At 41.9% G+C, this 27,932-nt stretch overlaps 1 protein-coding gene across 2 annotated transcripts; it reads right to left on the bottom strand.

Moving 5' to 3' along the window:
• Nucleotides 1-338: 338 nt before the first annotated feature.
• On the bottom strand, nt 339-27,932 carry TRDMT1 (tRNA aspartic acid methyltransferase 1). Of its 2 annotated transcripts, none has more exons than XM_066628154.1 (11): nt 27,864-27,932; nt 17,932-18,041; nt 16,752-16,828; nt 15,047-15,118; nt 11,852-11,917; nt 9,595-9,664; nt 8,152-8,235; nt 5,996-6,354; nt 3,086-3,143; nt 2,356-2,485; nt 339-734 (listed from the first exon to the last, which is right to left on the bottom strand). In XM_066628154.1, the coding sequence occupies exons 1-11, from the start codon at nt 27,925-27,927 to the stop codon at nt 634-636; spliced, it is 1,191 nt and encodes a 396-aa protein (XP_066484251.1). In that variant the 5' UTR covers nt 27,928-27,932; the 3' UTR covers nt 339-633. The 2 variants fall into 2 exon arrangements, with proteins under 2 accessions (XP_066484251.1, XP_066484252.1); XM_066628155.1 differs by lacking the exon at nt 27,864-27,932 and adding an exon at nt 23,389-23,448.

The following is a 27,932-nucleotide window of genomic DNA, read 5'->3' as shown; positions in this document are numbered from 1 at the left end:
AGGACTTGGCATAGACTTACAATACAAATTGAAATTGGGTTTACAGGCATTAACTCTTTCCATGGAAGCCTAACTACTGTAGTTTGGAGCTGGGGTGGTGGCAGCTAGGCATCTCTATCAAAGCATTGCATTGCAGCAAACTACAATTCCCAAGATTCTGGGGAGGGCCACAGTATAAAGCAGTATAAAACCAACACATATTTATGAAGTTGAACCAAGTCATTGCAAATAGGTCTGGCTTTTCTTATAAAATAGTTTATTAAAGTAGCATAATAATAAGTACAGTATTATCAAAACCAATATAAATTATTCAGAAATTATATTTTAATTGATTAGTAATAAAACACAGAAATTCAATCAATTTCCTTTTTTATTGACAAACACGTTTCACTGTTTGCCAACTACAAAATAAAATTCAACTTCGATTTTTAATAATAATCTCTATCTCCAAAACCCACAAGATAACCACATGAATTGAAAGAGATTATTCTTAACTTCCATCTGTAATGGACGTTAAACCTTAGCAGCTATACAAATACACCAGAGTGGTCAGTTTTACTCTGTTTCTGAAGAAGAAATCCATCACTAGGTGTAACAAGATGTAGATCGTCTTGATCAGGTTGTAATCCAGTATTATCCAACCAGAAGCAAGATTAATTTAGCGACTACTTGCACATTGAGACTGTTTCCCAGAAGCCGATAACGCTGTTTTATGGTTACTTTGTCAGGAAAGCCTAAAAACAAGCACAATCCATGAGAAAACACAAAAAGGCGGTCTATACAGTACTTTACACCGGGGTGCCCAAACCCCGGCCCTGGGGCCACATGCGGCCCTCGAGCCCTCTCAATGCGGCCCTCAGGGAGCCCCCAGTCTTCAATGAGCCTCTGGCCCTTTGGAGATTTGTTGAAGCCCGCACTGGTCCGACGCAACTGCTGTCAACTTGAGGGCAACTGTTTGACTTCTTGTGTGAGTTGTGGGATGAGGGCTCCCTCCACTGCTTGTTGTTTCATGTCTGTGATGCAGCAGTGGCAGCAAAGGAAAGGCCAGCCTTGCTTTGTACAAGGCCTTTTATAGACCTTGAGCTATTGCAAGACCTTCATTCATTCATATAAGTTCATCTGTAATATGTTCATTTATGTAAATTTATTCAAATTTATTCAAATTGTAAATGTAAATTAATTCTTTTCCCCCCCCCCAGCCCCCAACACAGTGTCAGAGAGATTATGTGGTCCTCCTGCCAAAAACTTTGGACACCCCTGCTTTACACTCCCCATCAAAAGAATTTGCTAAAAATTCTGAATGCAGTTACTGGTAACTACAGATCATATCCATTCCATTTTCTTGGTCTGCTCCATAAGCTACCACATTTATTAGGGGAAAAAACATTCTTTAATTGGGTAGACCTTAAGCTGGCCCTGCTGAATGCACAATTGTTATGAGTTTTGCATTCCTGGTGCTTTATGATTAATGTACATTAACTATGCATGATCTGACCTACAAAGAATGGAAACCCTGTGAGCACTCTGATTAGGCTTACAGTATTTACGTTATGATTTTTCATTTGCTATCCTATCGACTAGCCTATCTACTATCCAATGCTGGTCTTTGCTAAAGAGGTTCTCTCAATAATGTTCCTATTTCAGAGAAAAAGCTTGTGTTGCTGTTTGGCAAACACCACCTATGGCTGCCTGGAGTCGTTTTTTTCTCCCTGCTATAGTCATTCAGTGACTGCAGAGGAAAAATTCACGTGATTCCAGTCCTTACAGTTATGCTCTGAAATATCTCTAGATTGTAAAATGGAAAAATGAAGTAATGTCCCTTTTGAGCTTCCCTCCCCTTCCTAGCTCTTGGGCTGGCTGAAAAATTAAGAGGAGAAAAGGCTTCTGAATAATCTGATGTCATTTCTTTGAAAGCAAGTCGCAGGTGCAAGAATGTCCTGATCAATCATAACAACGTTTCAGCAATCTTAAGAGACCTATTATATTGACGACAATCAAAACAATTAGGAGAGTTTATGGCTCCATATCCTAACTGCTTCTCCCACATTCAAAAAGGAAGGAGCACTAATAATTCATCCCCAGAACCTAAAGAGAATACAAATTGCAATTGCAGACCACTTTATGCGTTTTAAAATTTATTGCAACATAAGCAGTAATCTGTAACTGCTACAACTATCTTTACCATTTTGAGTTAAGAAAAAGCATCAGAACTTGTTGAGCTGAAACACGAGTGGAATACCAGTCATCTGCATAATCATGGGAGACTTTTGAGGAAAGCTACATGAGATCTCTTTTCACAGAGGGCAGAAAACCCTTTTGCTTTTTCAATTCTGCCTCCTAAAACCAGGCACATACCAAATTCAGGAGGGAACCCATGCAGATTTGCTATTTCTCTTGGAGTGAAGTATCGCAGTTTCAGGGTTGACAGCTTCAGAAGCTTCTCTTCTTCAGACAGTGCTTCAAAGAATTTAAAAACAGATTCAAGCTGCGGATAATAGACAAAGATTAAGAATTGCTTCAGAATATCTTTCTCTAAATGCATTACTTCTTATGCAAGTGCATATCCCGAGACCTATGGAAAGCATCTTCAGTACAACTGTGCTGAAACTGTACAGATCTGACTATGGCTGGGGTGGACTACGGCAGTCACATAGACTGTAGAAGGACACGTAAACAAGATATATAAAGGCTGTCCAGCCTTGCATTCGGCTAGGTCTGGAATCTTGGCTAGGTGGGCAAAGAGGCATCTTTTAGCAGACATCTTTTAAAAGAGGCATCTTTTAGCAGGGGTAGTTACTGTCTAACTACCCCTTATCCACTGCAGCATGAGGTCTTTTACACTGATTGTGTTTGCATTTTTTGAAGATAATGAGCCCTTAATGGACAGGGAATCTCTTATTTATTCAGATATATGACCTGCTTTGTGAACTTTTCAGTTAAAAAGCATTATATAAGTATTATTAAATAATAATAAATTGCTGTTGCTGTTATTATTTCTGGAGAAACTTTTGTTTTTTATATAAAAGAAACAAAGAAAATGCATCTTAAAAAACAACCAAGAAACATATAAAGGAGATCACTGTACCTGAATATCCTCCGCCATCTGCAGCACGGAGCCTGTCCCTTCTACATAGTGCCCATACCTTAAATCAATTAAGAGCCAAACATTAAGATTCCTTTGAGATTTCCAGTATTGATGAGTGCAGAGGTTAAGGTGGCAGGGCTTACAAATGGCCTCCTAAAAGGCTCTACACAACCCATTTTTATTCAATACACTCAATTTGGGGATTGCAAGATTAGCCACTGTGACTGAAAAGATCTGAAGTAGACAAAAGGGTTACATTCCCATAGCCATAATTACATTATGGAGGACATTACTCTTGAGGCCTAAGCAGGAATTTGCAAGTGAGATGGTGCAAACATGCACTAAGCCAAAAACATAATGCAGCATTCCCTCTTCTTTAGACTGCTTGTCAACCAAACCACCAAAAATGGTTTGATAGGAGACTTCTAAAATGAAGATGTAGCTCTTGTGTGCATGTTGTGATTTGCTCTTCTAAACTGCACCCTGGCAATTCCTCATCTTCTGTATGAGTTTACCAACATACAAAATGGATTTCTCATCCTATGCATAGAGAGAGGGGCTACTAAAGAAAACTGAGCTAATATTATTTAGAAATATTAGCATAAGCAAAGACACATTTTCATTCCAATAAACAGAAAGTTTTTTTAAAAAAAATCTAAAGTTTGTATATACTGAATGTGTTCATTTTAAAATGACAAGTAAAAAAAATATGCCCACCATTAATTGCAAGAGTTTATTTTTTTTTTTTTTGAGACAGTATCTTTTCAGTGGAGCCAATGTGGTTTACTATGTAAACACATTTACTCAGCAGTCTCTTGCAGGCTATCATTTAATGTTAATTATAACAGAACCAAAATCTAAGTTCGGTTTGCTTGATTACTGTTGTGCGAGCAGAGGCCAAATAAAGAAGCTTTAGAAAGTGCACTCTTGTACAGTCAAAACTTGCAACTTAATATTTCAAAAGTGGGAGTGGGGGGAGACAAATGTAAGGCAATGGTTTTAGGGCTCAATGCTATCCAACTTTCCAGTGTTGACGCAGCCGCAATGCAGCCCTGAAGCAAGAACAAACATCCCTTTACCTTGAGGAAGCCTCTGTGACTGCCCCACCACCACCACAGGATGCAGCACACACCCCATTGGCACAGCTGCAAGAGCATTGGAAATATTTCGGATTTCAATCCGAAAATCCCTCTCCACTGTGATCAGACAGCATATGGATGCCTTAGTAACCTGAAGTTAGAAAATGCCCAGCAAGAGTATGAAGACTGGTAGGGTAGCTGAACTCATTAAGAATCTCTGCTAAAATGGGAACCAGAGTCTAAAATCTATGAAGAAGGTGGATTAATTCTGGATGACATATGTGGTGGAACTTTTCTTCAAAAGAGAAGTTCCTTTAAGACAAAAATTAGACTCTTCTCAAATTTATTTCCTTTCAAAATAAAAGAGTCCCAAGATTAACTACCTGATCCTTTGGACATACCGTGATGTGCACAAACTTAGGCTGCAATCCTAACGACTCTTTCCGGAGAACAAGCCCCACTGAACAAAACAGGACTTACTTCTGAGTAGACCTGGTTAGGATTGTGCCCTTAGTTACATATACAGCCATAAAATTTTTTAATAAGAACCATTCTGCTTTATGACTTCAGGCACAATCCTAACCAGGTCTACTCAGAAGTAAGTAGACTTACTTTTGTTCAATGGGGCTTACTCTCAGGAAAGTGTGGTTAGGATTGCAGCCTTCCTACAGTATCCTAAGTAAGCTAGAGTGAGCCTATTTACTTGGCTTTCTAATGGCTAAAAGTCATTTTGCATGGTGTACAAATCATCCAAATCATTAATCCCTGCGCTACCACCACTATATCCCTTCCAGTACATTTTTCTCTATAATAGGCATGCTGGCCCTATATCATACATGACAATAATGACTGCTGCCTCTGTCACAAAATCAATTCATACTGCCATACCAGTAAATCATTCCCAATAAGCTTACCTCCTACTTCCTGGCTGTGAATCCTGATACAGATCACTCTGATCTGATACAGAAATTTAGCAGGGAAAGCTCTTCCCACCATTTTATCTATATGTCAGGAAATGCAGAAGCTGGACATCAACTGTGCCAATCTCGGTGCTGACCATGGCTAGTCCAAACATACCAAAAGAGTGGTGTGAGTGAAGCCATTATACACTGTGCCATTGTGTCACTGTTAAAGACAAAATACTGGACTACTTAGAATTTGATCTTATCCAGCAAGATAAGTGAAGGCTCTGAATAAGCACCCCTTTCTATAAGAGGTAGGCTGCACATTTGTACACACTTTCCTGAGAGTATGCCCTATTGAAGACAATGGGACTTCTTTCTGAGTAGACAAGCATTGGATTGTGCTTGTAATTTTTGTTTTGCTTCTAAGTATGCAGCTGCTATCATTGGAGGGGAGCTCAATTTTGGAACCATCCTGATCTTCAGCTGTAAAATATAGATGACTACAAAGAAATTCACAATGTGGTTTTGATTTCTGCAACCTGATGACTTAGCTGAATAAAAGTGGCTGTTGTAATGAAGACTTGATGCACATCCCTGCACAAAGTGTTCTAGTCCTGAATGAGCTATATGGACTGCATTAACAAATGTAGTGTGCCAACATGGCTTCCCTTGTTCCAACACAACTTCTTTGAAAGTTGTTCAACAAACAGTATTGTCTTTTGTGAGTGCTGCTTTGGGCTGGATGTTCTTGCAGGCTAGTATTTTATTAGACCAGGAAGAATGCAATTAGGAGAAATATGTTCCAGAACAGTCTGGCGTATTGACTAACTCTTGGATCTTTTCACCCTTTTAAGAAAGCGACAAAGGAAAGCTTGTATTCCGATGACTGGATAACATTCATTAACACATTTATTCTTGAGCCTTACCCTTTTGTGAAGCATGTCGATCTCCTGCAAGAGGGTGTAACAATGTCCAGAAGGAAAGCATAACGCAGTAAGGATTTCGGGGGTAGAAAGAACTGGCTTAGTTCTTCTCCATCATCTTGGAGAAAATCTTTTAGCATTTGCAAAGAGAGATCATTGTCTTGCTGCTGCTTCCTTTCCAATTCTTCTGCAGTTTCAAGCTTATAAAGGAAGTCTTCCTTCTGAGGGCATTGTCTGCCATTATCGTTGGAGCCAGAGGCTGAATCTTTGGAAGATACCAAGGAGTGGAATTCTTTCAAGCAAATAGAGCCTTCAAACTTCCTTGAATTTGCAGGGTCCAGGCTTGGGAAATCAGTCAATATCTAACAAAAAAAATATGCAAATGATTAAAGCAGATTACAAACTCCAGGATTCAGATAAAACTACACTTTTGATGACTGCCATGCAGAGCTGCTCTATGTGATTAATGTCATTTCGTGCAAAATTAACTGCATCAATATTCATGTAAAAATTTGGTTAGGGTTCTGTTCTTGAATAATTAACCCCCAAGTCAGCGGTTCTCAAACTGGTGGGTCACGACCAACCAGCTGAAGAACCACTGCCCCTATCCCTTTAAGGGGCGGGAGCAAGCAGCAACGCAGTTCCCAGGATCAGGCTGCTGCAGGGGGAAGGGGGGTGTTTTTAACTTAACATACCTGCTGCTGGGGTCTCTGAAGGGCTCCCCGTGGCTTGAGGAACATAAAAAAAAAAGATTGTGACCCACTTCTGGATTGTGATAGCAAAACCAGAAGTGGGTTGTGATCTTTTTTTACTTTCTACAAGCTGCGGGGAGCCCTGCAGAGGACTCCACAGGGCTCCCTGCACCACCCCCCCAGACCCCAGCAGCAAGTAAGTCAAGTTAAAAACAGCCCCCCCTTCCCCTGCAGCAGTGCAATTCTGGGGATCATGTTGCTGCTTTCAACCCCACCCCCTCGAAGACTTACCCTGGTTCTCCAACTCCCAGAGAGCTTGAGAAACAGTGTACTAAGTAATTAAAGGCACATGCAAATTAGAACCAAGAAAAAGTACCGTTCCAGAGCCAATACAAGGGAGGAATGTGTGAGGCATCAATGCCTCCTAACACAACAGAATTGCTCTGCTTTCCTGGGAACGTTTTCCAATAGCTTCTGAAGCCCTGCAGAACTTGGACTGGACCAGAGAGCTTATTCAAATGTTAGGCACACATGCACTCCCATCTATGAATTGCACAAACACACTTCTATGGAGCAGCATTCCACATTTGGAGGAGGCACATCATATTTGAAATCTACTGAGGTGCACTTCATCATTTGGAGATTTGATGTTTGCTGCTGGACACCACGGTCTTGAAGAGTTCATGCAATTGGAGCCACTCCTGTGGTGGGCACATTTCAAACTTTTTAGCAGCAGGACCCACTTTTTAGAATGACAATCTGTCAGGACCCACCAGAAGTGATGTCATTAACCTAGAAGAGATGTCATGGCCAGAAGTGACATCATCAAGCAGGAAAATTTTTAGTAGACCCCTATGACTGAATTAAGTAAATAGGGCCCAAATCCCTAATATATTAGAAATAAAATACACATTGAAATGAATGGGGACCCACCTGAAATTGGACTGCGACCTACCTAGTGGGTCCTGACCCACAGTTTGAAAAACGCTGCTCTAAAAGACAATGTTTGCTTTGGTACTCATCAGCCACAACTATTTTCACATTTTCTTTTTCACACACAGATTACACTTTTGCTGCAATCTTGAGCAGGCACTAGATAATTTGCAGTTTTCTTTCATGCCTGCAGGCTGATCTACATGCTGAAAAGTGATCTTCCAAAGCATCTTCCAAGAGGACAGTCCACTGCAAAGAGTGCTGTTTACATATGTTGTATACGTTAAGCCAAAAAAGTAGTTGCTCTTTTAGACTGGATCTCATATAGCAAGTCATTTAAGCCAGTTCAGTATAATGAATGGGATATTTGCTTTATGTCACACATTGACTGGGTTGGGTACTGCTGCTAAATGTTATTTCACCTGCCCAAATCCTTTAGCATTAACTAAGCAACACATTAGTTGTTTTTATGTATAAACTTGATGTTTCAGGCATTCTAACCAGAAGATGCCATGATTAACAAGACAAACTCACCCTGCCAGGAACTTGAAAGGTAAAAGGCTCTGATTGGAGTCGTGCAATAAGGAAATATCTCAGCCTTGAGTTTGGAATGCCAAGCTGTAAGCAAAACCCCAATGAAAAGTCAATGTACGCTGCATGCAGAAAAATGAACAGGTTATAATAAAAACAAATGATGCAAGTAATCAATAACATTGTCAGGCTGACCAGGGCGTGACCCTCCAAGCACTGCTCTCATGCTACCATGGTATGTTTCAGTGTAACTTGAATAATAGCCATGCTCAGATGGAAATGCCATACTGAGAGGTGAGTTTTTCAGTGATAACAAAATTAAAAACACATAACACCATTTTCTGTACTTCTCATTTTTTAAACAAACACACAAACATACAAAAAAACCTCTGCATATTCTCTAACACCTCTACATGCATGTGACTGCATCTGCTGACACTATACCACCTATATCACCTACCTAGTACACTTTTAAAATGAGTAATTTATAATTATAATTTATAAAAATGTGCCCTAGGAATAAAAACACGTAACACCACTGACTTCACTTCTAACTTTGGAAATCACCAAAATCCACGAAAAAATAAAACTGTTTTCACCCACCTCTATCTATATTATTTAATAACAATTAATGACAGCAACTGTTACCCTGCACATGCCCGATCTCGTCTGATCTTGGAAGCTAAGTAGGGTCAGGCCTGGTTAGTACTTGGATGGGAGACCGCCTGGGAATACTGGCTGCTGTAGGCTTATACCATAGTCTTTCGAGACTGAAGGTTGCCAACCAATGCTACAGATTCAAATTGGGGAGGTTAGGGATGGGGTCTGCATCTTAGAGAGAAAACTCTCCACAACATCAGAAAACTGCAATTTCCAAGGTTTTCAGTAGTGATTGGGGTGGGAGAGATGCTGCACTGGCAGTGGGACATCAGTGATGCTGCACTGGTTCCCAGTCCATTTCCAAGCACAATTCAAAGTCCTGATGCTGGGCATTAAATTTGGAGTGAGTTCTGGATACCAGATGTAAAAACCAATGGCATTTCCACATTAACTGGTCTGATCACTGAAGCAAAGTGCCTGCGCTGTCAGGAGTGAGGCTACTCATCACTGTGAAGGGGGACTTCTCAGCTGTAGCAGCACATGAAGCATTCATTCCCCAAGAAAGCTTGTCTGGAGCTATATGGAGATCGTTTCAGTGCTAGCTGATCTTATTATTTTTCTAGGCCTATTAAATCTCAATTACAACACTGTTGGTGTTTTATCTGGTATTTGATTGGAAACTTTATGTTGCCTTTTTCCTTTTTTTGTAAGCCACCCTGGAAATTTTTTTTTGGTAAGGAGGTATAAAAATCTATTAATTAAATAAGCAAGTAAATAAATGACAAACTGGCTTGATTCTCAGCACACTTACAATTTTGATTCATTTCTAACAGTGCCATTACTCACACAAGTTGGAGACAAGAGGAATTCTTGATATGTATATTCACATTTTTCTAGTGTTCGAATTAATTCATCTCTGACAGCACAAAAAAAAATACAAGAAAACCATGAGTTTCATCGTGGTAAGTGCGTGTGCAAGCTCTCCTCCTAATTCTGCTATACAACAGTTACACTGAGTCACTAGGCATTGGTAAATTATGCTCATCAAGATAACTGATTCACCAATTACATCCCTAGCTGCCAGTGCTTGTGGAGGATGGGAGAGAGTGCATAGGTGACATCCCTGCAGCATCTTCCTCAAAGGTGCATGTGAGTGAGAGAATTGTTGAGGCTATTTCTTAAAATATTATTATTATTATTACTATTATCAGTATTTATATACTGCTTTTCAACGGAAAGTTCACAGAGTGGTTTACAGAGAAAACCAAACAACTAATGGCTCCCTGTCCCAAAAGAGCTCACAATCTAAAAGGATGCAAAAGCACACCAGCAGACAGCCACTAGAAAAGACAGTGCTGGGGTGAGGAGGGCCAGTTACTCCCCCCCCCCCCCCGCTAAATAAAAGAAGAGCACTGTCATGAATATGTACAGTTTAGGCCTAGGTTAGCGTGTGAAGCCTGAACCAAACTAAGTCAGTAACAGAGAAGTGGCTAGCAGCTCCTAGCTGCAAGAATGTGAGTAAACAAACAAAAGGATTGTTGTCTCTCCTTTGCTGGCCAGAAAGGACAGACAACAAGAATTACAACCCATTGGAATGTTAGCACCTCTGCAGACAGAAAGGAGCTTTATCAAAATGATGAAGTACAGCTGTGGATCTCCAGTTGGGAGGGGTAAGAACTAGGAGGGCTAGCAACCAGACCCACTCCGAGAAGGTTCTGTCCTCAAAAGTTTCTGACTGGACAGTCTAAATAAGTATGAAGTCACCTCAGTACTATTAGCATAAGAAGTATAATAATGAGTGCCCCAAGGGGTGTGTCCGGTTCTTCTTGAACAGAGTTTTTGGGTGCAACATCCTGCACGCTGCAAGCTCCATTGTCTACCATGGGCATCTGGCCTCATAGGTAGCCTTGGGGCTAACAGATCTACAGGAGTAACTGACCCAGGTGAGAGATAGGTATTAATAGAGATAGCCAGCTAGCTTTATTATTTTATTGCTGATATGTTTCCTAGATGTTCATGCCTCTAGCATTTGCTGCCTTATGTAACCTTCTGTACTTAATAAACTAAAATCTCTTTTATGAAGTTGTTTCATTGTCTGTTGGGGACAAAGGTTCAGAATCCTGCCTAGCCGTTCAGCAAGCTACCAAGTGCTCATTGAGGTCTAGTAACCTGAGAACTGAAGCTTTAATTGGAGAAAGAGCTCAGTGCCTGCAAGGGATAGAGTTAAGCCTAGAGGGTTTCAGTGTCCCTGGACTGAGGCACTGGCACATACAGGGTGGTGGCAGTACTACTAAACAGAGGGGTCTTGAGGGCTTTAGGGTTCGAGAACCAAGAATTCTGAGCACCCCAAACCCCCCTAAGTTTACAACAAACACCCACTTAAAAAGTGCCTCTTACCCAGTTAGCAGGGGTAAAAAATACAAGTTTCGGAATTTAAAAGCAATTTCCAACCTTGCTCATCTCATGGTGCACTGACAAAGTACTAAAATTGTCAAGGCACACCGTTTTGTTTGTTATTTTTTACAATTGACAAGGCACATTGCACTGCTGATAGGAGGTCTCACATCCCCCAACAGCCCTAAATGACCACCACCAAAACTTCCACGGCACACCTGCAGACCATTCATGGCACACCAATGTGCTGCAGCACTCTGGTTGAAAAATTGCTTACCTAAATATTCTTAATAGTAATCATGGGCTGTACCCTAAGAAAGCAATTCCTAGCTCAGTTCCATCAAAATCAATGGGGTTAGATTTAGTCACGACTAACTTGTATCACTGATTTCAATTATGGTTGATCAGAATTCACTTTCTTTGGATACAATCTATAAGTCTCAAATCAGAGAGGCTTCCTCTGGCATCTATTCATCACTAAAAAAAACCAACTCAAGGAATTTTTGATAATGTAACCTGAATTACTTGAATATTGACTTTATCTTTCTATCCTAACACCAAAACACACACATGGTTCAAAACCAAGCTGTTGTCAAATCCTTCCTTTAAAAATGGCATATTTTCCAGCCTTACAATGCCTTCTTGCCTTATTTCTGTAATGTTCCTGCCAAAAGAATAAGAACAAAATTACACATGGATTGCACCATACCTGGCAGTGGATGTTTCAAAGCCTTTGACATTTTCTAAAAGGATATATTTTGGTAGCTTTGTAAGCCTGCAAAACAATTTGTTTGGATTATTGTCATAAACCAGGTACTGCTGGATCAAAATAATTACCAAGCTTAGTTGCATTCTACATTAGTCATCCAAACAGTACCTCAGTGTCATTCCCTCCCATTAGAAAACGTGAAAAACCTTTCAATGTGCCTAGAGTCAGGAGACCCAACTTGGCTACTGCGGAAAATTTACCTTGCAGTAGGCACAGAGAACCAGTGCCCTGTAATTACTGTCCTTGTGCATGCAAGGTCCTTTTGCATCAGTGGACTTCAAACTTCCTAACCTCAAGGAAACCTTGCCACATGAATCCATGCTCTGCAGAACTCCTGAACTTTGCAGAGGACTCCGTGGTATGTAGATAAGCTGAAGTGCCAAGTACAATGTAAACAAATTATCCTTGATAGCGATGATAATATTATTGCAGGAAGGATGATTTCTGTTGTTGTTGCCAATTCCTGCAGTCACACTGGGTCATGCACAAGTTGATTTTATCGTGTGTGTGTTGGTAATGTGTTCTGAGAAAGTTTCCCCATCAAGGCTTGCCTCTTTAAACACATGTTATTCCCAACAGCATGTGAGTACTATCTCAGCAAAACACAAATCTACTGAAGTGGTGGAGGTGGGGGGGGAAGACCGTAGAAAGACTCAGGACTGATTCACTCAGGCACATGTGTGTCTTCTGGAGTTTAAGATAACGTTTTCCATCCCAGACTCTTCTCAAGAAGAAAAATAAATACCTTGCAGTGGCTTGGGCTATGCTTCTGAGGGCGCAATCCTACCTAATGTTGCAGTGCTGATGCAGCCATGGGGTGCATGGCAATGGGGTGTGCAATGCATTCTTCGCTGGGGCGGCAGTCATGGAGGCTTCCTCAAAGCAAGGGAACATTTGCTCTATAAAGTTGGTTAGGAGTTGGTTCTAAGATTATTTATAACAAGGTAGTGTCCAGCATCAAGCAGCTGGAAGCAGTTCTTGTTATAGTCACAATTTTCAGTCACTTTTCTGGATACATTTGTTCTACATGTAGTGGCATTAAAGTTACATATGTCCCTGCTTCTTCTTCTTTAAATAAACAACAATCTTTCAATTACATTTTCTTAAAAATTTACAAAGCAGAAAATGATACGGAAATTGGCTCATGCTCCAAACTTACACACACTTGCTTTGGGAGTTCATTGGTTACACATCCTATATCTGTCACTTGGAATTCATTCTTATTAATTGATTATGAAGAAATAATAAGACTACTAACTCAAGTATTTAACATTCTCTGAAATACGGTGCCAAGTTTTGGCTTCAGTATGGAAAAGCAGGAAACAAGCAAGCAAGCAGGTAAATTCCAGGTCAAAATATACAGGGGTGGTCCCAAGGGGGGGACAAGGGGTGCGTGCCCCTCCCAAAAAACTGTCATGTCAGCAGGGAAGGGCATCCTCTGGGACTGGGAGTGAAGCTGGGCACCAGGGAACGTCCAGTTGGCAGAGATGTCTCAGCAAAATCATACTGATCAACACTGGCTGGAAAAGGCAGCTCCAGATGGCAGTCAGAATGGGAGCCCAGGTCTACCCAACAGGCAGATCTGGGCTTCAAGTCTGGATGGGAGCCCAGGTCTACCCACCCAGCAAACCTTGGCCACAAAGTTCAACTGGGAGCCCAGGTCTACCCACCTGGTTGTCCTGGGTTCTGGAGCTAAGGTAGTGCTCATGTTCCCCCCCAAACACTGGATCTGCCCCTGAATACAGTACATCAGCCTTACTGAAGTAATGGATTACTTTTGCTACTGCTGCTGCTCTCTCTCTTTCTCTTTAGATTACAAATAGTCTGAGTTCAGGAACTTGCTTCTGCATTATTCAAGGGATAAGGAAAATCCTTGATGACAACAAATTGTATCCAAACCTTCACCAGAAGCAGAAGAATGTATGACTATGGAAAGGATGGAAAGTTTTGCCCCTTTCCTTTATGATGGCATACTAATTTGCTCTCAAAGTCCCCAACCCTTGGGGGGATTTTAATGGGCAACAAGCTGAAAAGAGGGAATTGACTAAAATCATTTTCTGTGCACCATGAGAAGTTCTTCCACTCCTGAAAGGGATAATCTGGATAGAAGATCTCCAAAATACATTGTTGATTTTGGCATCTGTGGCTAAAACACATAAGCCAGGCATTATTGCTTCATTGACAACTGTACTAATGTTTTACATTTTACAGTCTAAGCAGCTAAAGGATGCAAAGTAATTCTAACTCTCAAGGCATGCAACTCATACCAGATTTGATCTCCAGCTTTCATGGTTTATTGTAAGGGATAATAGGGAGTTATCTCTTAGTCATAGAAAGGGAAATCCAAAACCCAGAAAAAAGTATTTCTCTTCAAAGAGAAGTTGCGTGTGGGGTTACAGTGGGTCAGAGCAGATTGTGCTACACTATCAGTCACAAAGTGTGACTACATGTGACAAGAGTGGTCATCTGAGCTGCAGGCCCCATGACAATGCCAAAATGCATGAGAACCAACAAAAAAAGTTTTCTTTTTTAATCCAGAAATTGAGCAATCCATTCGACATGTTGGTGAGCCTTCTCACAGGGAAACAAGGTCGCTGACAGAACTGTGTCTCATGCATTCTTCCCATTGATTGCTCCACACACACTATGCCGGAAAGCAATCAGTGGTAATATGCAACCTTTTTCTCCAACTTGTGATGATCTTCCTGTAAGTAAGTAAAAAAAAAAAGGCAAATCCAGACAGAATTGCTCAATGGGATAAATGGTGCCGTCATTTATGTGGTTGTGCTGCTGAATAAAGGCTTAGTATTTAGGAGTGTGGTAATTAGGACAAAAGGCTATGCATATTAATTTCCAACCCATGCCAAGTTCATCATCATCTTCATCAGTCCTTCACCGCTTTTGACAAAGGCATTTACATGAAAATATAAAACAAAACCTCCCAAGATACAAATATACAAGCACACAGAATAAGAGACAAAGTGTAAAACAAGAAATCAGATACCAAAGAGTGCGAACAGACTTTTAAAAATTTTCCCCCACACAGATGACAGCTATCTCTGCTTTGATTTAATAACAATACCTTGCTGTTATCTGATGGCGGATAAGAATTACTCTAGAAGTTAAAATGATTACCTTGGAAGAATATCAAGAATGTAGAGAAAACTCCTGGTCCTAGGATCAGAAATATCACCCTGTCGGCCAATTCTGTGAGGGAGGGAAGGAGTTCAGATTGAAAGGTAGAGAGCGTAATAAGTGTAACTTTTATTAACATATAAACTCTTGATTTAGACTAGAGCTACAAGAAGTTTCCCTCAAATTCTAAGCCTGGCAAGAGTTATGCAAATATAGCACAATCCTAAGCAGGTTTCCTCGGAAACAAGTCTAACTGGGTTCAGTAGTACTTACCCCCAAGCTTGTAGTTTCATTCATATGAGCCATCTATTACATCAGTGGTTCACAAAGTGAGGGTGAGGACTGGGGTGGGGGGTGCCCCGTGGTGCCACAGTGATTGCAGCACCGCAGAAACCCAGGGGTTTGTATCCTTACCTGGAGAGGGGGTCACTCTGGCTTTGGGAAGGGTCCAGGAGGGCCATAGCATGCTACTCCTAATCGCCCTGATCTGTAATCAGAGCCCATTTCTGGTTTTCATGCAAAAACCGGAAGTGCACTCTGATCATTGATCAGCGAGATTACAAGCAGTAAGGAGATGTGCAAAGGGGGCTGCAAGCCTCCCAGACCATCCCCAAAGCCACCACAACCTCCCCAGGTAAGGATACAAGCCTCTGGGTCCCCATGGCACCATAACCGCTGTGGCTCCATGGGGTACCCATTTCTGGTTTCCGTGGTGGGCTGTGACCCACTACTTTGGGAACTGTTGTACTATATGGTTTCCACATATTATGACCTTCATTCTCATGAGTGCACCTACAAGCAAATCTGAAGCGTTTTTGTATTTGTAAGGTTTTGTTTAGAGTTGAAGAGTTCTGGAAATTTGTTTCTTCCATCTTGTACAATTTAGCAAACAAGAGGCAGCTACTACAGGCTGATGTTCCCTTTTCACCTGCCTCTTACTATTTTCCATTTACTGCCTGCCATTGACCTGAAATAGAAAAACAGTATAATAAAACTAGTCAGGCATTAACATTATAAAGACTCAGCAGCTGTAAATTCAGGTGATCAACACCAATCAGCTGCTAGCTAGCAAGGAATCCAGGCTGAATATGGTGTCCATTCTGCCTTCCTCCTCCCATCCTAATAGACAGTCTGCACTGTTTACACACACATCAGTAATGAACTGTTTTATTTAATATCTTCAAATACAGGCATGCTCCAATGGATTGCATATATGATGGTGATCAAAGTACAACAAAGAGGCTGTCTTAATGAGGCAATCAGGTCTCCCATAGCCTGCAGAGTCTGTTTACACAACAAAGAGGCTCTTAATGCAAAGAAGGGGCAATCTAACTCCATTAGTCTGTGCAACCAGCTAGTGTCTGGCAGGGAGTTTCTGTCTATACAAAGGCAATAAATTAGGCTGAATGTTCACTTAATGACCTAATTGCATAACAACAGGAATCGGATAACATATCCCCAGTTGTTAAGTGGCGCACACCTGTAGTTCAATTTTACAAATATATGCATGCGCACACTTTAACAGCTCAATTCTGTGCATGTCTACTCAGAAGTAATTCCCGTTTGTGTTCAACGGCGCTTATGCCCAGACAAGCCTAAATTAGATAAAATGGAAATGGCCATAAAAAATGTTTAATCAACTATAATTGTGTACAACCACTGTAATTTTCCCTTTCTTTTTAAACAGGACATTTAAAATGCCTACCTTGTAAAGGGTTGACAAGGAGGACTCATCAAAATCATATCAAAAGATAATCTGTCAAACTCCTTCAGTGATATGCCCTGAATGAAAAGATTAACGAGACATTTTCCATTTCAAACTGGTTGTCAGTCCTTGTTTTTGAGTTATAAATCATTTTGGTCATATTCCAGCACATATAATCTTAGCTTGAAAAATGAATACTACCCATTCCAGATGATGGACATAACAGTCTCTCTCTCTCTCTCTCTAAGACACACACAGTGTTTTTTGCAGGTCTTTCAAAGCCTTATGCCTCAGTCTTGTCAAAGGGCCAGCCACCACAGTGATGTCAACAAGAATGAGCACAGCCCAGGGTTTTATTAGCTAATCGCTTTAACAGCGCAGCAGGACCAGCTCCCAGTTCTTTCAATGAATTTCACAGGACAAACCCTGACAAAAGTGTTGAATTAACAGAGTAATATTTCAATACACCAACCCCTTCAAAATATATGGTACTTTTAGAATTGCTAGTGATGTTTAAGCAGCAATGCTTGACTTACAAGTGAGCCACCTTTGCTAATTATCCAGAATTTTTTTCCTTCTTCAAAACAGAACAGCCACAATGCAGAGAACTATAGGACTGCAGGCACCCAGCCAGCAGGACTTTTGATTCTTCTCCAATCCCAACCCAAGCATATGATTACAATATATGAAGATGCCTCATACTTGGCCCAGTATTATTAGTGTGGGGTTAGCTTCCCAATACCTCGGGCAGAGGACTTTCTCAGGCTTTTTATCAGAAATCCTTGAGCTGAAGATAGCAGAGATGAAATAGGAGGCCTTATTCATGCAAAGTATGGGCCCTATCACTCACCCATGAACCTCCCATTGCTCAACTCTCCTCTCCTCACCCACCCCCTCTCCAGGGTCCACATGGCAAGTGCTTTGCAAACTCTAGAAGGCTTCAGAAATGATTCTGTAGTGCCTCTTGTTCTAACAGGCTAGGTCAAAAGTCCTTCAGCTTCCACAGTCCCCAAAGTCATTCATTGCCTTTGGTTGTGACAGAAATGCCCCCCCTCCACAAATTATACAGTCACCAAAAAGCAAGCAGAATTAAGGAACTGACTAAACAAGGAGAGATAAGTCTATACATCGCCAGAGATAAGATCCCCAAACAGCAGTGGTCTACAGCAGTATCACTCACCTCAATGGTCTTGGGCCACAATGGCGTGGTGGGGAAGTTTTGCATGTAAACGTCATTGGCCACTGTATTCACATCAACAGCTACAACAACTTCTGAAGGGATCCCACTTGCTAGAATTGCAAAGGAGACAATGTAGAGATGGGGGAAGAGAATCAGACGGAACCATCTTTGTTGCTTAAAAGCTATTTACTTTAGAGCAGGGATTGGCGACTCGACTCATAAGAATTGGACTCAAGTTGCTAAACACAAGTTTTCCCGGACTTGAGTCATGTGTGTTTTGAAACCAGAAGTGACTCGGGAGTTTTTCTTGGGAACAAGCGGAGACTTGGAAATTTGCTCACCGCTTCTTTCCCCTTGCTTGCGCTGCCTGTCCCCTCCTGCCTTTCTGAACTGGGACACCCTCCCTGTAGGTCTGTCCTTGCTTGGCGCTCTTTCTGAGGGCGGAATCAGAAGTTGCAATGTGAATGGGACTGGGTAGGTTCGTTGCTGGGGTTTGCAAAGAACCGATTGGCACTTTCTGCACTGCTGTATTCACTCAAAGAACAGCAGAGCTTTTATTTACAGTTGGGATGAATCTAATCTGGGTTGATGTTTTTTTTTTTTAAACTGTCCTGAACAGCTGATGTGATTTACAAACTTGATCACCCCTAACTCCTCATGTGCAAACAAATTAAAAAGCACTGGTCCCAGTACTTATGGAGAACCCTACATCTTGCTCCCCTCCAATTCCTATCCACAGCTTTCTGGTCATTAACCAGTTAGCAATTAAGAAAAAGGACCAGTCCTCTTATTCCATAACTACTACATTTACTCAATACCCTACAAAGGACTTTGTGAAAACATTTTTGAAAGGTCAAGTGCACAACTGGACTGGCTCTGTCCACATGCCTGTGAACTCTCTCAAAGAGCTCTAGAAGGTTAGTGAGGCAGGATGTATCTATGCAGAAACCATGTTGATTCCCTTTCATCATGATACTTAATAATGTTATCTTTAATTATGATTTCCACCAGTTGTGGAAACAGATGTGAAGCTGACTGGCCTGTAATTATTTAAATCCCCCCCCCCATCCTTTTTAAAATATCAGTGTTGCTTTGGCTAGCTGCCAGTCATCTGGCATGGAGGCTGATTTAAAAGACAAGTTACATACATATTTTTGTTAGAAGATCAGGAATTTTATATCTTTGAGTTCCTTAAGGACTTTTGGATGAGTACCATCCAGCTCCAGTGATTTGTTAATGTTTAATTTGTTCCTGCTTTTAAAGATGCATTTAAAGACTTTGTCTATTGATGGCACAAGTCCAAGGAGAGTAAGGAAGAGGGAGGGGGACAAGAAAAGGGTTCAAGAAAAGATCTGGCACACACCACTGCCACTGAGATCTGCTCCCCTTGTCTGTTCTGCCCCCAAACACCCCTATTCTTCTCTCTTCCCACCCTGTTCTGCCCACCTCCCTGGCCACTCCCTGCCTTTGCCGCCAGCTTACCTCTGCTGCTTCTGATTGTGGTGGAAGACCCAAAATGGTCACCAGCATGCTGTGTATGCGTGTGACCATTTACAACAGTAGAACTGTGTTCTGCTATTGCAAAGGGCAGCCTAGTCCCAGCTGAATCATGATGTTAGTTACAGCCTGTTCCCACCAAGTTCAGCAAGATCTACTACCCTTTAATTGTGCATCATTTTATAAACTTTGCCTGCCTGCCTCACACTTACTCAGAAAAGGAGAGGGAAAGGAGAAAAAAGTTGCCACTGCACCCTCACACATATCAGTCCTTCTCAGTGGCATCACTAGGGTTTGTCACCCAGTACGGGAGGCCAGCACATCACTGCTGATGGCCCTCCTCCCATGCAGTGGGTGGGGCAACAGGTGGTGAGCACGTTGATTGCCCCTCCCCTGGTAGTTCTTTGGCTATAAATTTTGACAGAATGTAGATATTTCAATGCAGTTTCATTCATTGCGTTCTGCAGGAAATTGTGCATTGATTGATATATAACATGATGGCATTTTTCAAAAATACCAAGATTTTAAAAATTTTGGCCAGTAGTGGTGTCACCCCCCCCCCATGCACATCAGCCACTGCAGTCTGCACCCTCCGCGCCACCTAGCGATGCCACTGGTTCATCTGTTCTCCAGTAGCCATAGCTATATTTGCACAGAGGCAAATATAAAATGTATCTGAGGACTCTGAAAGAAGTTCTCAACTCAAACAGAGTTACCTTTGAAAGCATGAAAAGTTTTGCTTATAATATTCAGTAGCAAACATGATATAAATCAAATGGGTAAGACACTGTATACGACCTAATATAAAGGCTCCACTTGAATAAACATTTCTAAAATAAATGCATCATACTGATTTCCTTAACTTTCCAAATAAATGGCAATAACAGTACTTTGTACTTGTATTAATCACATGTATACACCTTGTTTGCTGTGGGGATAACCAATACCTGAGATTACTAATCAGGTAAGTTAACACTGACATCTAGTGTAGGGTAATAAAGCCGCTTCAACAGACCAATTCCCAATATAAAACCAACTGCAAAAATCTAAAATCTGATATCCAACACTGTTACAACAGTAATAGTTCAATTACAGTACACAGGAAAGTATATTTTCTTTTATCTGTTTTATTTATCTAGTCCAGATGCTTTGTAACCCAATGTACAATCATACACAACAAAGCCACATCTATGGGCATTTTCCTATATATGCTTTTAAGAACACAATTAGGGGGAAAGGGTGACAAACCTTTAACAAGCCAGAAAATAGTTCTATAAAGGAGGAAAATGAACGATAAGAGTTATCTACAAAATTAATCATAGGATTATTTTTAATTGCATGGAGTATGTTGCTACTTGTAATGTACATAACCATGTGATTTTTCAATAGCAGGAACTACAATGTGATCATGCTTCTCAGCTAGGGTGTTTTAATCAAGGACCATGAGCTGGCAAATTCCAATGAAGTCATGAAGACCCAACTAGCAGATTCTGTCAATTCCTTTGTCCTTTTTGGAGGGTAAAATAGAACACTTTATTGAATGGGTAGCACTGTTAACATGAAAATATCTTGCATTATACCCCTGCTAATTGGGTAAGAGGCACTTTTTCAAGTGTTCGCGCCTCTTTTTAGAAGGGGGAGATTAACTGGCCTGCCTAATCCCAGCAGTGTCTTTTCTAATGACTATCTGCTGGTGTTCTTTTGCATCTTCTTAGATTGTGAGCCCTTTTGGGTCAGGGAGCCATTTGTTTTTTCTCTGTAAACTGCTTTGTGAACTTTTTTGTTGAAAAGTGGTATATAAATACTGTTGTTGTTGTTGTTAATAATAATAATAATAAATATTTTTTATAAAATGATAAAGAGTTACTTGTGCAACTTGTGCACATTTGTGGACACACATTTTTTCCCCTGCAAGGAAGTTCATGTTGGTCCAATTCAACACAGCCTTGGCTTGTACGTTTTACAAGCAATGGGGTACGGAAGCACCTCCTTGATGTAGAATCTGCCACATCAACTGCTGTGACTTATTTGGGGAGGGGTCATAGCTCAGTGGTAGATTGCGCACTTTGCATGCAAAAGTCTCAAGTTCAATATCTTGTATTGAAACACACTTGTCTTGAACCCTGAAGAGACTTTGCCAGTAGGTGTAGCTTCCTGTTATCAACTATTCATGTTATCAATGAAAAATGTGCAAATGGATCACATATTTGTGGCATCTACAGTTGGCATCTAGACTTCAATTCACATTAAAGGCTGGTGAGGCATGCAAATTCAAATCTAAACGCCATCATATACAAAGCCCATGTGGTAAAGTTGATAGTTAACAAGACACAAGCATGAGATAACATTTCATGTGCTATACATCCTACTACATTTTCTCTTATGGTTTCTAAAGCAATAAATACATTTATTTATTTACATCTAAATACATTTATGGAGTACATCTATCATACTCCAAGATAGAAATTTAGCCATTTTTGCTTGGGTGGAAAACATTTTTAAGAGCCAAACAGTTTTTAAAAATGCCATTAGCGGAAAAAATGATGCCATATAATTTTGGAGTACAAAGAAACGCTTGTAGCTGTTTTAGCTTTCCCAAAGACTGGTCATGGCAAAAGTTCAAAAACAAACAAACCAAACTCTTGCCAAACTTCTTGGTTTGGCACATTACAGTAAGCTTTACTTTTAACATAAATACAGTTAAGACTGCTTTACTCTTAAGGCAGGAGAAGCAGCATTAGCCCTGCCTGGGTGGTACTCAAATGAGGCTAGCTCATTCTCCAAAAGCACACTGTACTGTGAAGAAATCCCATTAACCTCATTGCCACGTCATCAAGGGACAGGCAGCAGGCAGCCGATCAGCAGAGAGGTGGATTGCTGTCTTCTCAACAATAGAGAATCTAGTTGACCCCCTAGCTTTGCATTTAATATTGGAACAAGGCTGTGAGAGAGACAGTTTGTATGTCAAACTAGGCCAGGCCCAGACTTTCAAGATTCAGTCAAGTTGTGAGTTCCTAATCCTGGTACACTCATGTCCCATCAACTTTATTGAGACTTGTTCAGAGTAAATGATCTGGAACTTTGCTCTTCTTATGAGAAATTACAAGGATCCACCCTCCCCCCCTTTCCCACAAAGTAAAAATGTAAACACTTACTTATGTCTTAGTTTTCTTGATTATAAGACGAAAGGAAAGAAACCAGAGCCAGATGGTTATGAAAACAATCACAATAATCGAGTCAGAAAGATCTGTTTCTTGACAGATTCATACATATTGCTCAGGCTCACAAGTTTTTTACTTTTCGCACACTTTCCACCTTTTAGATGTTCAAAAGAAACTTGAACTGTATGTTTAATATCTACACATTATAAAGTTTTAAAAACATCCAGTACCTTCATGCTCCTTTTTTCAGTTTACCATACATTTCCCACAGAGACCAGAATACAAATCTGGTTCAAATTATTATGCTGTAGCCATTCGATATGTAAATTTAAAGAGTCACTGAACTCTCTGAGCATCTCTGGAGTCAACCAAGAACATAAGACAGCAAATTTCTTTAAAGACACAGATCTATGTATCTGCTGCAGTTAGTACAACTACAAAAAGATCTCAGCCTTAATGCTAGAATTTATTGCAGCTGGTTCATTTGATGCTAATCTGCAAGAAGAGAAATGTAAATTATAGTGTTTGCAGCCAGGGCAGCAATTGTTCATTATCTCCACTAATGAACTGAAAAAATGAACATTTTAGACATGAATAACATTGTACTCCTGCATTCTCGGATACCAACAGTTATTTAGATGGTGTAGTTGCACATTCATAGACGTGAACAGCTAATAATGAACTCTTACTGCCAAATTTACCATTTCATTTGAGGGCAACTGGTTCAGTACATTAGGCATATATTCAGCATATTAAGGCAGTAATCCAATGTACCTCTAGGTAACAAAAATGTACCTACTTTTACCTAGAAGTAAGTCCATGGCTCCAGCTTCCAAGTAAACTTGTATAAGATCAGGTTGTTAATCATTTTCACAGGAACCCAAAAGCAAAAAGCAAAGTTTCACTTTTTGGATTATTTGGGATGATCTCATCATTGCCTGCATGTATTTTCACACCATACATTAAACAGGTAGTAAGTGGACATTTTCATTTTACTGCACAATATTCAAATTCAGGAACTGATTCTCTTATCTACAGAAATATCTCAAGTCATGTTTTTATACTGCATTGACATGTCAGTTTACAAGTGATAACATACTCAGCTGGGATTTCCTTTTACTATGCTCAAGGTGGACACAAATCAATGTTTAGCACATCAGATTTGAATTTAGATCATTTTTGTAAATGGGCTAAAAATAGTTATATTATCACTTTAAAAATTCATATAAATGAAATCTGGATAATTATATGAGATGTGGATTGCCCCATCAATGCTCTGTAAACATATGGCAGGCATTGAAAAATCAGGCTCTTGAGAATTGTATATCACTCACAGAAAACATTTGTTATGATCCGAGAGAAGTTAGATGCAATGTAAAATACATCACTGTATTAGAATAAGATGAAATGATTTCACTCAAACACAAAAAGAGAAGGAAAGATATCCAGTGGATCTTTTTTTTTTTTCATTTGGTTCATTCTCCATTAAAAAAAAAAAATCAGTATCTGGAGCCAAAAATGAGAACAATCAGGTAAGTAGATTGTGTATCCAATCAAATCAGAATGTCAGAAAACATATTAGAAAGGGGTTTTTATTATTGAATTTGTTGATAAAGCAGATTACTAATTAAAGTTAATTATAGCCAACATTTTAAAATGTTATTCTTAATTAGTGACTTAGAGTAAGCCTCCCCCCCCCCCCATCCTGCTAAGTAGATTCACTTTCATCAGCTTCCAGGCATAGTATGTTCTTGACTTGGGGGCCCAGTCCTGTCCAACTTTCCAGTGCTGATGCAGCCACGACAATAGTATGTGCGCTGCATCTTGGGGGGGGGGGGTGTCATGGAGATCTCCTCAAAGCAAGGGAATGTGTGCTCCCTTACTTTGGGGCTGCATCAGCAGTGTTAAGTTCAATAGGATTGGGCCCTGGATCATGTATGCCTCTCCAGCTGGATGCCATAGTACCCAACTATGCAGAAATATACATATTAAGAAAAGGCAGCCCCTTTTCCCACTAGGGCATGGTTCCCCTAATTACAGGGATTCAAGGAATCAGCCATGCTTATTGCATAATCCTCACAAGCCAATTGCCCAAGCTCTGCAGATTTGGCAAGAATCACAAAAAGAAGCAGCTCATCTCTCTCTACACCCTGCAACCAATCAATCAGTGGGATATACCAAATTTGTTTATTTAAAGATTTCTAGTCTGCCTTTTGGCCCTACCAGCTTCTCCAAGGCAGCTCACAGCATAGAATTTTTTAAAAACCAGTATACAGGTGGAGCCTATTTATCCATGTTAGTGACTCAGCGTGATTAACAAAAACATGTTGTGCTAAATGCCATAGAGTTACGCAAATACACTGCAGCCTGACACTTCCGGATGGAAGGAAACTAAGGCAGCTGTTATCAATCCCCTCTCCTCTGCTCTGTTCTCAGCCCTCCCCGTTGCCAGCTGCCCGGCTTCTTTCACAGTTGGGAAGATGATCTTTTAAGAATCCAGCCCTATGCGTTTCTACTCAGAAGTAAGCCCCATTGTAGTCAATGAGGCTTACTCCCAGGAAAGTGTGGAAAGGATTGTAGGCTATATCTCATGCTTTGCTTGGTGGGAAGGCTTGCTTGTGTCAGTGATAGCCTGCACCATGGGGGGAGGGGGGTTGCTTGTGTCGGTGATTACCTGCACCATCTCAATGGGAGGCGCGAGCGAGCGAGCACTGCACATGTTCTGGCTACATAGATTTTTGGTCCTCCCTTCCCCTCTTCAGCCTCTTTGCTGTCTCAGGGGCTTCAGGAGTGTTACTCTTCCTTTGCAAGGGGAACCTCTTCCAGGGCTATTTCCCTGCCTGGATGAGGCAGAGCCTTTTTGCAGTGTTTTGGGCTGCCTGGAAATGAATCAAGACACCAGTGCAGGGCAAAGGAGGCAAAAGTGTGTGTGACTTTCAGTACCCCCACCCCATTCGGGTTGAGACAAATCAGCAGATAAAAAATCCATGGATAAATAGGCTGCACCTGTAAATAGTTTAAAAAATTAATAAAAATAGTTAAAAAATAAGCAAACTACCTGTGCAGAATTGCTCAGATGAATCAACCTAACCAAATTCCACAAATGCCTAGTTCACCCAAAGAAAAACTACAGTATATGTTTTCAGATACTTATCAACAAAGAACAGGGCAGCCATAAAAGTATTTAACTGGGACTGAGATGTTCATACCGTAGATGCCTGTTGAATGCAGCAAGTTTGAAAGACTTTGTACTGCAACAACAACAAAAAAGGCTTTGTCTCCAGTTTTAAGCTCAGATTTATCGAATTACAGTTGCCAACCTTCCCGGACCAACGTGGAGTCTTCCAGAATCAACAGTGATCTCTGTGACTACTAAAAGCAATTTTGAAGGTTTTAACAGGATTTCTACAAGCTTGATGATATTACACACTATGTTGAGGGGGAATGTTTTCAGGAACAACATCAGCCAGAGCTGGCAATCCAGCAACAAATCTCTAGATCTAGTCACCAAACAGGGACATTGTCAAAGCACAGATGTGCGTGGCGAAATGAGGGCTTCTGAGGAACCAAAGGGACTTTGGGTAAAGAATGCCACATGACCATCCAAGCACAAAGCCAGGTCTAACACCCACCAGCTGATTCTGGGACTGATCCTATTGGGCCTGGCACCAGTGCTCCACCAGTACCTTATGAAAAGTGCCATAAGGCACTTTCATGCTGGAGGTAGAAGCACACATCTGGTGCAGGCCCAGTGGCAGTCAGTGCGGGACCACAGTGCTGGAGGATAGATGGTGAGGGCTCCCAGTGGTAAGTTTTGCTGCTGGCCAGCAACAGGGTGTTCTGGGGCAGGGGTCAGAACAGGGCAGGGGAGGTGATGAGCGGGCAGGCTGGGACATGGGTCTCCTCGAATCTGCGCCCGCTCAGTAGCCCCCATTGGTGCTGCCTGGGTCTTGCACAATTCCCTTACCCTGAGGAGCCCTGGTGGCGCTTCCATGACCCATTGGATGCAGCATTCGCCACTTCAGTGCTGCTGCATCCCTGGGCCCTGGGGAGGCTTAGGATTGGACTTGGCACACTTGGACTTGGCTTCACTTGTATTGTTTATTGGGGGGCTGCACCCATGATGAGGGGTAAGGGGCTTGAGCCTCCCTTCCCCCCCCCCACTGCTAGGTTTGGAACAAGCACTGAGAAAGGTGTGCAGAGTGCCTCAGAGCCCAACCCTGCAAGCCTACTCAGAGGCAAGCAAGCCCCATTATAGTCAACAGCAGGGCCTAGGAGAGGGGGGGTAAAGGGGGTAATTGTTCATAAGAACATAAGAACAGCCCCACTGGATCAGGCCATAGGCCCATCTAGTCCAGCTTCCTGTATCTCACAGCGGCCCACCAAATGCCCCAGGGAGCACACCAGATAACAAGAGACCTCATCCTGGTGCCCTCCCTCGCATCTGGCATTCTGACATAGCCCATTTCTAAAATCAGGAGGTAACGCATACACATCATGGCTTGTACCCCGTAATGGATTGTTCCCGGACCCAGGGTCAAAAGGGAGGCCCAGGAGCCAAAGGAGGGGGCCCAGAAATTTCCTGGGATCTGACATTTTCCTATCTACTCAGACTGGGGACACTACCATGACTGGGGATGCTGGGGACACTACGGATGCCACATGGGTGGGTGATGTGGGCTCCAAAGACTTTTCCAGCTGTCTCTACCCTCCCCTCAACCTGCTTCACCCACCTGCCCCTATTGTGCCCCCCATCACCACCCTCCCCCTTTGCAAAGGGGCCTAAAAGAAACTTTGCAACCCCTGAGAAAATTCCTCTCAGAGGCCTTGGTCCACAGGGCTTGCTCCCAGGGAAGCGTGGCTAGGCCAGCAGTCTCACAGCCCAGTCCTCTCCACACTTTCCTGGGAGTAAGCCCCATAGACTCAAAGGGGACTGACTTCTGAGTAGACATGCAGAGGACTGGGCTGTCAGTCAGCTGAATGCCCAGTTCCCAGCTCGGCTTTGGGCCTCTCAGCAACAGTCCCTGCGGGGGAAGGAGGAGGTGGAGAGCTTCTTCCCAGAGCCTGCCACGCCGAGGGACATCAGCCCTGGCTGCAGCCTCCACTGTGGCTGGCTGGCTCTGGCTCCTGCAGCAGCTCTGGGGCGGCGCGCGCCTCGCCCCTTGGCTGGCTGGAGCAGCTGCGCGCACAGCCTCCTCCTTGCCCCCCCCCGGCTTTCCCAGGGCGCAGGGGCGGCGCGAGGCGCAGCAGCGGAAAGGGGCGCGCGCCACGTACCTCGCAGCGCCTGGTGCATCCCTCCGATGCCGCTGTAGAGCTCCAGTACCCGCACGCGCTCCATGTCCC

The sequence above is a fragment of the Tiliqua scincoides genome, chromosome 5 (genome assembly GCF_035046505.1).
Source record: "Tiliqua scincoides isolate rTilSci1 chromosome 5, rTilSci1.hap2, whole genome shotgun sequence".
In the NCBI taxonomy this organism is placed as follows: domain Eukaryota; kingdom Metazoa; phylum Chordata; class Lepidosauria; order Squamata; family Scincidae; genus Tiliqua; species Tiliqua scincoides.
The sequence above is the reverse complement of the archived record's forward strand: the minus strand, read 5'-3'. Positions and strand labels throughout refer to the sequence as shown.

Bases quoted from the DNA above. Each gene is read 5' to 3' on its own strand.
- TRDMT1 (XM_066628154.1), bottom strand. From the start codon at position 27,927: ATGGAGCGCGTGCGGGTACTGGAGCTCTACAGCGGCATCGGAGGGATG. The intron at 9,665-11,851 runs GTATGGTGCAAT...TTGTGCTGTCAG, and splicing joins TTTGAAACATCCACTGCCAG to AGATGAATTAATTCGAACAC. The intron at 8,236-9,594 runs GTGAGTAATGGC...TTTTGCTTACAG, and splicing joins TCCTCTTGTCTCCAACTTGT to CTTGGCATTCCAAACTCAAG.